Source organism: Stegastes partitus, unplaced genomic scaffold (genome assembly GCF_000690725.1).
Source record: "Stegastes partitus isolate 25-593 unplaced genomic scaffold, Stegastes_partitus-1.0.2 Scaffold1108, whole genome shotgun sequence".
Classification (NCBI taxonomy): Eukaryota; Metazoa; Chordata; class Actinopteri; family Pomacentridae; genus Stegastes; species Stegastes partitus.
In genome coordinates this window covers 176,500-188,054 of record NW_007578839.1, presented here as the reverse complement: position 1 = coordinate 188,054, position 11,555 = coordinate 176,500, and the positions used below count along the sequence as shown (strand labels likewise).

At 41.1% G+C, this 11,555-nt stretch overlaps 1 protein-coding gene across 1 annotated transcript; it reads left to right on the top strand.

Annotated features, from left to right (window-relative positions):
* Nucleotides 1-9,857: 9,857 nt before the first annotated feature.
* fam110c (family with sequence similarity 110 member C) lies at nucleotides 9,858-11,403 on the top strand. Its single transcript, XM_008296181.1, has one exon. It carries the CDS (start codon nucleotides 9,858-9,860, stop codon nucleotides 10,875-10,877), a length of 1,020 nt encoding a protein of 339 aa, XP_008294403.1. The 3' UTR covers nucleotides 10,878-11,403.
* The last annotated feature ends 152 nt before the right edge of the window (nucleotides 11,404-11,555 follow it).

Sequence of the window (11,555 nt, the reverse complement as noted above, 5' to 3'; positions counted from 1 at the left end):
AGGTCTGAAACAAGCAGATGAATTCATCCTCACACCAGGACAAAGCATGTTACCCTAAATGCAGCATATGACCAAGATGCATGTAAGATAGACAGAGGATAAAATTAGAGAGGCAGTCAGAGTATTAATTATAGAACAGCTCAGTGGCTATACAGTATGTATATAAGGTTACTGTTCTCAGGATAAGCAGAGCAATGAGGCAGAAAACTGGGTCAAAGATGATAGTCATTTGTTTTACGGGTGAGTAGGCCGGCGTAAAGTATGAAAATAAGAAGTCTCATAAGCAGAGAAAATAATCGTGCATAACAGTTTGTTGAGAAAAGGACAGCTGTTAGCAATGAATTATGGGCAGGTTGGTGAGGCCAGTGAGCGCAGATCAGGAACATGCAGCTCTGCAGATACCTGCAGAAAGGCAAAAGCACACTGCAGAACCAGAAGGAGCAAGAGAAATCACAGAGCTGGTGTCACACAACAGGAGAAAATACTCTGCTCAGTATTTAAACCACAGACGACGGGGGAAGTGAATGACATCGATTAGCTCATCACAATGTAGCGCTCTGCTGGGAAAGCTGCGGTCCTGGTGTTCAGGGGGTTATTACTTTGACATGTACAAGACCCCCCTTCCATGACAACAGCACTCCAAGACAGCAGCAACGTCCCCCAGCAGGACTCCATATTCCCCAGATCACAAGATCCACAAAATTCAAAGGATATGCCGCCAATGTGCTTGTGCTGTCGTTTGTGGCCCGATAGGTCAGAGCTGGTTTTGGCCCATGGTTGGAGAGCGAAAGAGCAGAAGAGAGGTGCTCAGTGCATTGTGAGGAGTTCTGTCTAGGCATATGGTAGAAAACAATAAGAGAGGATTCATAATTGCCTGAGCCATCCAGAACTCTTGAGCTTTTTGAACCAAAAATTTAAAAACAAAAGTCAACATTTGATACACAAAATTAAAGTTTCAAAGTTTGAAAAGGGTTTTGTAAGAAGGTTGTTTTTTTAAAGTCTTTATCGAAAAGGAAAGTTTTAAGTCTAGTCTTAAGGTGTCTGCTTCCCAAACTCAAACTGAGTTCGTTCCACAGGATCCATGCCCGACAGCAAAGTGTTCCACAAAATGTTCTTTTCACACTGCAGTCAAAACAGGAAGAAAGTAATCGCCAATCAATTAGAACACAGCCGGCATGTGTTGTAAACATCGCATCTGATTAAGAAAAGGAGCTCATTTGGAGGGACAAATTACAATATAGCTTTTAAAGGCTGTCTCAAATGTTCAAAGAGTATTAACTTAATCTAGTAAAACTGTTCTAAATCGACCGTGAAAACTCATAAACGGTGGCTTATCATTATTGGTCACAACATGGTCTCATTACCAAAGTCTCCAAACCTTTGCTACAGCTGGCGCACCAGCAGCCAAACTCTTCATGTACTTCTCTGAACTCAAATTAAGTGGAATTAAGTGAACATATGGTGGAGAGACTGAGCATTACTCTCTCACTCATTCAGCCTGTAACTTTAATGTGCATATCTACAGCATGCTAAAACCAATCAATCAGTATCGCTCCTCAGTTTTTTATTAAAAGGAACTATAAATTATATTCATTCACGCTGCAGCACTTGTGCATGAATTTCCAGTTTTGAACTTAACTTATTAGGAGAAACAGTGTCTTAGCTTCAGGGGCAGTTGTCATGGCAGCTGGTATTTGATAGTCAGTGTTGCTTTTTGGTTTTTCAGTCAGTATAGACACAAACTTGAAAAAAAAAACCCCACATAACTTATAAATCAGAAGCCAGAGCAGGGAACTAAGAATCAGAGTAATGTGTTCTCTCCTCTTGGTGTCAGTTTTCCAGCAGCAGCATTTTGAATGCGTTAACAATGTCAAATGGATTTGGAGGCCAGAGAGGAGGGAATCACGGTAGTCCATTTTTAGAAGAAATAAAAGCTTGAGTCGTTTTTTTTTTTTTTTTTTACATCTTTCTTGGATGCACAGTTTCTTAGTTTATTACCAGAATGATAACTTAGTCTTAGCTTTATTGCAGTTCAGTGATCACACTGAAAGTGCTGACCTGGCTGTTAGTTTTTCTAATATGTATAATATAATAGGATTATTTCAGTCTTCAGTTAGTTGAATAAAGATTTGTTGCATCCAGTTATTCACTTTGTCAAGAGGAAACAAACCTAGACACAATCGTCAATTGGGGAGAGCACTAGGTAGATATGGGTGTCATCTGCATAGCTATGATAAGCTACCGAGAAGAAACAGAAAACATGTAGAGATTAAACAGGAAGGGCCCAAGAACCAATCCTTTAGGGACGCCATACATTATTGGGTTTTTTGAGAGTCATAACTACCAATACTAACTACAGACCTCCTGTGCTCTAAGTCTGATCTGAGCCACCTGAGGATGGTTCCTGAAAGCCCAATCCAACTTTCCAGACTATGTAGGAGTAGTTTACGGTCTACAGGGTCAAATGTTGCACGAAGATCTAATAACAGGACTGTTTGACTCCCTGAATCCTTAATCATGCTCATGTCAGGACAGTTTCGGTGCTCTGACATGAGCGAAAACCTCATTGAACACTGTCAAGGATGTCTTTCAAATTGAGGAACCCATTTTCAATAATCTTACTAATAAATGGAAGATTTGAGATCCCTACAGTTGCCTAATGCAGAAATATCCATGTTTCTGTTTTTCAGGAGAATGCCTGAAAAATGCAGTTTTTAATGATGCTGGAAAGCTGCCTGAGAGAGGTCAGCCATTTACAGTGCCCAATATATCCACTGCCAAGGAGCTGAAAACAATTTTTTAAAAGCCTGTAGGCAGAAGCTCTAATGAGCAAGTAGATGGTTTAGATTGCTGCACTGATTTTCCAATAGTTTTGGTAATAATTGCACTGAATTAAAAAAAAAAAAAAAAAAAACATTGTTCGTGCAGAGGAAGGTAACATCAAGATGTCTCTGCATAGTAGAATTATTCTTGTATTGAATTTAATGTTTTCAATTTTGGGGGGGAAATGAAAACATGGGGTAGGTAGCCTGGATGAACTGTAAGGGGCGCTCTCATGTGTCTTTAGTGAGAATGAAATGGTACAGAGCTGATGTGGAACCAGGCTGATTAGTCATTGTTTGCTAATCATGTCAAAAATGTATCACAGAAACCCGACATTGAATCTACTGTTAATATAATTAATATACCTTCTAAACTATTTTTTCACTTAACAGTTTATTTATATGATAGTTTGCTTTCATATAAATCTTGTACTGTATTTTCAACAATACAACATAGAGTTCCTGATGTGGAAAACAAAGAATGTTGCTCCTCAGTTTGATTTCCATTCTTGACGTGGAGTTACCCTAGCTCACGGTGTTTGCTGAATGCAAGCAAATGTCAACTGTCAGGGCTGAAAAATGGTAAGTGTCAACGGCTGCACTTCCCTTAAATGGCCACTTGAGGCTGGCTCCACAAGCAAGTCAATCCCACTGACCTGTAGGTTAAAATGACCAACTTCACAGCAGAAATAAATGTGTTTGCAGCCTACAGTTTTGGTCTCTGTGGTTTGCTCCATCTTTAGAAATAGTCTTTGGTCCCAAATTACTGAAAGGAGTGTCACTATTGTTGTGACCTTTTTCGGGTTTCAAAGAGGAGAATGAACAACCAGGTGCTCCATCCCAGCTAACCCCATCGGGTCAGATCAGTAGAGGAGACACTGAACCCTCCAGTGTCCAAAGACTGTAGGAAGGTGGTTTGTGCTTTTATGTAATCCAGTACAGATGGTAGACTCTACATGCCCTAAACCATGTCTGCTAACGCATGCACATCGGGTAGTGACAAGGAGCGTTAGCGGCCTTTCTTCCTCACGTAGCCTCATGGGGTCAGATGAGAACAGGCAGCTCACAGTTTGCACAGTCCTACACAGCATTATACATAACATGCACAGAGTAACACAGACAGTCCTCAAACCACAAACAAGCAGAAGGCTAACAATAGGAGATCCCTGTTTGTGACCACCATTGTCATTTCATATGACATTTTCACTTGGTATGAGCATTTATGGCCACACTAAAGAACTAATATAAGAGGCAGTATAACTACAGACAAGTAAATGAAATTTAAATTAAACAAATCTGTAGCATTAGAAAGGAAATGTCTTAATTCAATTGGAAACATGATTTTTACACTTGTAGCATGCAGCTCATTATTTATCCTGGGGTATTTTTATATTGCTCGGTATATTTTTGAGCTCCATATTAGGGATTTCTATATCGTGCAACAAAAGTTTACAAACTAAAAAGCTATACTTGTTTACAGTGATAAAAACTATGTGGAGGTCTGCGGGCTGCTCCACTTTATGACGGATTCACATTTTTGGTTTTGCTATTGAAGTCTGAACAGCACACAAGCTCCGGTTCCCAGCTAATGTGTTTGGGTGTGTTCGTACAGATGGAGACGGAGGAGCAAGCAGGGTCGTAGCAGCAAGGCAGGGATGATGGCCTAAACATATGGACCTGTATAAATCTCTCTGGCAGATATATGGGATGTGTTTTATGGGGCTGATCCAAGACAGAATTATTGCTGCTTCCACTTCAAGTTGTTGTTAACTTGATAATTTAATATGCGGGATTTTGTTACAGTTTATTACAAAGAAAACATAATAATGTTGTCAGTCAAAAAGAATACTTCCGATACATTTGTTTTATGTTTGGCACTCATTACTTTTAAAGCCTGGCTCTGACATGTAAACGTCAGTGGTTTGTATCCGTTGTGTGTCATGTTTTATTTTACTGCAGTGAGGCTTATAATCAATTCAATGTGAATACAGCAAACAGTAAAAAAACACTGGTTCAGATACAAAGCACACTTATATAAATTGAAGTGAGATATTAGGATTTAAAGGCTATTTCGGGCCTGTTTTGCGTCGAGAAGCTGTCTGGTTACGTTAGACAGCTTTGATGTGGGTCCTTGTACAGTTTTGTGCTGACCTCTGATGTGTTTACAGGAGCAAAAGTGCACACTTTCTAAAGCCACACGTCATTAGTTTGCATTTATGTTCCTTTGAGTAACCACCTGATTTGGTAAGTAAGCTGTTTTCATAACTACAAACCAAACCATGGCCATGTATAGGTAACGGCCACGTTTCTAATCTGCCTTTTATAAGTTCCCATGTGCATAACAGAGGAGGCTGTGGACAAGCAGCAGCTGAGCAGGTGGATGAAAGGACAGAACCGAAAAGAGGCTTAAACTAATTCTGTCCAAAGCCTCAAGTGAAACTGGAACTGACACTAAGCATCCCATAAACATCCAAATAAGTCATATTTCGCAGATGAAACGATATTTGTGCATTTATTTGATCTATTGTTAATTTAGAAGAATGGATTAGAGCATGCTTCACATTTTAATGCAAATAAAATGTACTCGACTTTGGAGGAAAAGTTTAGTTCGTTGGTTACAAGTCTTATACATAAGATGAAGTAAAAGGAAAAGAGAAATGAAAACCTTTAATGTAACATGAAAAAAACCCGTCAGTAATCCTTCCCAGCACAGTTGTTTCCTGAAATACAGTAAGATGAGCCTGTGATAAATAGACACCGACTAATTGAGTGGGAGGTGACCTTATATTCCTGGTAATTAATGCTGCATGCATAATTGCCAATTATGGGGTTACTTTACATAACAAACAATAACTGCAAGCAAAAGATGGCTGCAGCAATTATATCTCGTAATTTGCAAGCCATTTTTAATTGAGTCAGCCAGTTTCATTCATGGAAGGTAATTATTGTGAATGACTCAATAAAAACACAATTAGCAGATGATATGTTGTCACATTAAAGAGTAGAATATGTGTTTTCCACCGGCGGTGTAAGTTTAGAATTACATAAAAGTGATGGGGCCCGAGGGAGAAGTGACTAATGGTGTTTACTCTGCTCCCCACCCCCCCCTCCCCGAGTCTGAATTTTTTCTAATTAGTCAGAAACAGATTTTCGTCAATCGCAGGGAAAAGATGCTAAACGGTTGTCAACGCTGCCGCTGCACTCGGTTTCAACCCTAACACGTCTTTCACAATGATGTGACACAGGAGTTTTTGAAGTCATGTGTCCACCGGCGAACCTCGAGCCAAAGGACACTGGGAGGGCTGTGTGCTGTCATGCATCTGTCTCAGAGACCAATCTTGGCCCGTGGTCATGTTGGCTGAACCTTCAAAAGACTGCTTTAAGTATTTATTTTAGTCATTTCTTTTTGCCATTATTAAAGAGGCAGTAATGGACAGATGACAGGAAATCCGAGGAGAGAGAAATGAAGTAACAAAGGCTCCCAGTTGGCTTCTTAAAGCCCCACTGGCCACCAGGGTTTCCCAACGGGGTCGTCTGAGGTGAAGACCTGGTTTTAGGATTAGAAGCCGTTGTTTAATTTAGGATGAAACTTTGGATGGTCAATTAGCTATTACTTTCACAAGCTGGAGGTTTTAATCTCTTGCTAATCCAGCAGACGCTAAGGAACAAAGTCATCCATTTGGATTCATGTTTGTTTCACTCTGCTTGTGGCTGTTTTTTGTCTCCTGGTCGATGTGGTGGCAAACATACACTTGCCTTTGATGCTTATTTCCTAGAACTGCAGAAACCGTTAGTCATTTGATCCACTTTTGATTAAAAAACATATTTATTATAGTGTTTTTATAGTTAGAGGTGGGGACTGCATGCCAGTGGGCATTCATATACAAACATAAAAATATAAGAAGGAGAATTTTTTTTCCATTTGCGCTTTTTCAACAACAAACATGTCCGCCTCATATTCCTCATAATCCTTTCATATCAATTACCTTTCACCCTTATCATTCCTGGAAAATATCATCAATCATAATGGCACATTGTGCATACTTCTGGACTTCTCTGAATTTATCTTGGGGAGACATGATTAAACTGGGGCCAAGAACGGGATAAAGTTTAAGTAAGAACTGCTGGGAAGCCAATCAAAAGAAATCATGTGGCTGAAAAAACGTAATCAACACGAAAAACAGATGTGGTACGATGATTATGTGCAAACACTGAAAAATAAGAGTCGGTTTAAATGATTTGATTGAGACCTTTGGTTTCAGTTAACTTTACATGCAGAGAGGTAATGACAATGTCTTCTTTTTGATGTTAAACAAATTCAATAAGAGATGCGACATGTGTTTGCTGTTAAAGGAAAGTATGAAAATGAGCATTTTAATCTGATACAGTGCGGTAGGGAGGCTTTATTCTAATGGCTTCCACACGAACCGCTCCAGTGCTGCCCTCTGCCTTCTGAACAAGTAAACCTGGTGATCTGGCATATTTCAGATTCAGTTTGTGGACACATGTTTCATATCTACCTACAGTGAATGTTTCCAGTTAGATGAGGAAGGAGAAAACAGGGAGCCACTCGTTACCATCTAAATTTTTGCAATGGGATTAATCGATTGTTTTTATTGATTTTCATACGCTGCATTCAAATCTTGATCTTCCAGTTTTCATAAGCCAGGAAGGTTTCTAAGTGTTGCTGTGCCAGTGTTCAGCTTGGGTCGGGAAAGTGTCAAAACACGTGCAAGATGAAGCCATAACACTCTTTTAAACCCATAAAGAGCGCTCTATGCATGGCGCCTGACTGATCGCTCCGTCACTTTGGTTCAGTTTGGTTCAGTCAGCAGCAGCACTGAATGAACCGACTGCTGAGCCGGTCGAGAAGCTGCTCCCACAAAGTTTTCATTTTGGTTCACCATGAATGAAAAAATAATATTCAAACTGGCATGGATCTTTTTTTTTTTAACATCTACTCACATTTTTAATGCTCATTTATTTATTATTTAGCTCATTTCAATGATTTGGAAGACGGTTGTTGTACAGAACACCATGACATGTCGTGTTTCAGGTCAGGATGAAAGACACAAAAGCACAGCACAGAACAACTAATGTATGATCAAAAATTATTCAAATTAAAAAATAGATATTTTCTTACAAGCTCCCAAGAGAACAGGCAGGTAGACAAAGCAGAGGGAGCAGGAGAGTCCAGGGAACAACAATAGGCCCTGAGGACAAACAGATGAAGGAAGGAAGCTAAGTGTTGAAACAGAGACCACAAAGACAACTTGGCACAAGATTAGATGTGAACCGCTGGTGTAAGAACTTTGGGCGAAGCCAGTATTAACGGGTCAAGTCTGAGAGGGTGTGCAGCTTCGAGTACCTGTGAGTGCACATCTCTACGGATCTGTCATGGTCGGAAGGGAAAGAAGGCGAGGCAGCATCTCCATCACCTTGGACAGTTGAGAACATTTAGTCTGGACATTTAGTGAGGACTTCTTACACTGGAGTTGTGGCAGACAACTGCCCTGCAGAGGATGTGAGGTCAGTAGAGTGTGGTCAGGGCAAAGAGGATCATGGAAAACCCCCACCAACTGGGCGACGGACTGTTGGAGTGGCTTTGCTCTGGCCGGTGTAACATCAAGGCAAACACAAGGAAGACTCGACAAGAGTTTCCTTCTTCACGCTGTCAAGACTGTGAACCCTGACTTGAGATTTAAATTCAAATCATAGCATCTTACCTAAAACAGCAAGAGCACCCTGGATGAATGTAAATATGTATATAACATATAAATGTATGCACACACACTCAACTGAAACTCCAACACACTGCGACACTGCACTTCAGCTTCAGTCTGTACCTTCTCATTACGACTTCTTGTTATTGACTGGGGAAGTGGATGCAGGTGAGCAGAGACGTGGGAAAGAGTGGAGTGCTGGAGGGAGAGCGTCACAGGTGGGAGTCATAGGTCTTGTAAGTGTAGACAAATGATTAACTGAACGCCAGATTAAAGCACATGTTCAGAAAAAGGCCTTTCATAATTGACCGGACACATGCGGGGTCGTTAAATGCGGTGCAGACATGTCATAAATACTTAGACAGCAAAATTGCACATTAACGTGTTTTTATTTGGTTAGTTTTCTACAGTTCAGCCCTTTATTTAACATATTTCTTTTACTTTTCCGCCCTTAGTTTTTATGGAGTTATTTAAACGAGCAGGTCAGAGGTTCCTGTCAGGGCGGTGTTTCAACGTTGCCTTGATCCAATTAATAGTGTTACTGATACAAGGTCACTTTGTCTGACAAGGTGTGAGCACTGATTTCATGTGTAATCAAACCACTCTGACCAACACCTTCAACAACTTTTCAGCATCGGTAGACTCCTCCAGGAAGTGACTGCACACAAAACTAAACATAAAAGCCCATTAAACATCTCTGTGTTTAGAATTGCACAATGCCGTTGTAAATATGCTTTACACCAAAAGCAACTGCCCGTCTTCTACAACCCCAGTCTGACACATCCCACACGCTGTGCATAACTGAAGGGTGAATAGGTAGGGGGTAAACCTTTAATTGCACAACATTTTCACCTTAATGAGCAACAAGCCTATTTGATGAGTCAGTTTAATTGGTGAATGCTTCAATAAAAGCTAACAGTGGGTACTTGGTAAAGTCCTGAAACCAATTTTCCTAGAAGGAGATAATGTGAAACGGTCTGGTTTTGAGCAACAAGATTAAAGACCTACATTTCTAGCAAAACAAGAGGGGGAGAAAAAAAAAAAGTCTGCAGCAGTCTCGGCTTTCACTGCTCTCACTTGTGATAGTATCAGGTGTACTTTGAACAGGCTTGTGTTTGGTTAAAACTAGCCTTGCGCAGAATGGGTGGGGTGATGTGATGTGTGTGAACAGACAAGGTGAAGTCTCTTGTTGTGATACGTGCTCAGGCAAAGAGCGGGCTTGAATGGAATCTCTGTACCTCTAACTCTTCACAGACTGTACACTGAAGGACTACCAGCCATTTGGAGATAAAGGATTCGAATGTTTATTCAAATGGAGGCGACTAGTGATACGACAAAAATCCTGGAGAAGGGTCCCGAATACCTTCGAAAGCAAATGGAACTGGAGAGTGAGACGAAAGGACGCTTGAGTGCTGTGGAGAGGCTCGCCGCCAGCAAACCCAAATACGTCAAAAGCCAACAGGTGGTCAACACAAGCCAGGAGCCGGCCATCAGTCTCGGATCTGCTTCTGTGAGTAGCGCTGGGTTTTCTAACCAAAGCTCGGCTCTTGCCACAGTGAGCAACTCAACAGAGCATACAGGTGCTGCACAAACGTGCTCACCGGGGCAGGCACGGCGCTCCAGCTCCAAAAAACGTCCAGACTCACTTTTACTTTACAGACAGAAGTGTGAGCTACTGAGAGGGTCAGCGAACGATCGTAAACACCACATAACTCGTAAACTGCTGCTTAACTCTGTGAATAAAAATGCTCCGCTAACTGAGGCCACGGATACAGAATGCGAGTCTCAGGGCAACGGGGAACAAAAACCCACACCTGAGGGAGCAGCAAAGGAATGCAGCTCAAGTGTAGCTGCCCCTCAGTCGGAGAGGAGGTGGAATGGAAGCACCAAGAGCAGTGGTTCTGGGATGAAGCCGACAGCTAATCCATCCAGTGGCCTCCTCAAAGTTCCCGAGATCGAAAGGAGGCCCGGCAAAGGTGTCAGTCGTTCTCACTCTGACATCAGCTCCAGGTACTCCAAAAACTTTGCAGACTTTGACTCTTTTTTCAAGTACTGTGGGCTGGGCGGGGAGGTCATCGAGTCTTTGGGGAGGGAGAACTTCTCTGCCCGATCGGATGAAATTGCAATAAACATTCGGAGTGCCAGCGTGTCCACGTCGGATGATGGCTTCTCCAGGAACAGCGGTGACAGCATCGGGCTACTGGAGGATGATTTACGGCAAAAGATACGCCAGCGTACCTCAGTTATTGAGCGCAATGCACGGATTATCAAGTGGCTGTACAGCTGCAAAAACGCTTCAGAGACTGGAAAAAAGTTACGAGACCTCGATTGACTACTTTTTGTTTTTCTACAGAAGAAATGCTTTCCATGTGTATACAAGATGTTTTTGTTTTAAAGAAGCTAGAGGTAATTTTACACTTTTGGTTGTGAAGAACGTTCACTTCTGGCCTCACATGTCTACTGTACTTCAAGTGCTGTCTACTGTGGTGCACATGTCTGTTACAGGCTACGTGTGCATGTGTACCAACATGTCTGTGTCTACCTTTGTGCAAACTTAGTGTTTTTGCTTCTGTTCAAACTTGTAGAAGACTACCTGGAGGTGTTTTGTGTCCAAATACACCCTCACAAACCACATGGACACAAAAATGTTGTTTCTGCATTTTGAAAATTGATATAATTATAGCTTTATCTCATCATTAACTACAGATGTTACATTGTTCAAACCAGAATTGCAAGTCAGAATGCAGTTCTGTGTTGGATGTGGTCAAGCCTGCATGTATGTGTACTTGAAGATGCACACGACGACACACACATCTAAAAGAAATATCCAATAGAATGCAGGAGCATACAGCTTAAAGAAAAAAAGAAGAAGCAGGTAGCAAGAGCTAATTTTGAGTTTTTTTTTGTTTTTTTTTTGCCTAACTTGCAATAGAATATAGAAAATATATATAGAGAGAGAATATATTTTTTTATTGAATTTATTTACATGCCACAGCAGCATCCAAGAAAT

Coding starts and splice junctions, on each gene's coding strand:
- fam110c (XM_008296181.1), top strand. CDS start 9,858: ATGGAGGCGACTAGTGATACGACAAAAATCCTGGAGAAGGGTCCCGAA.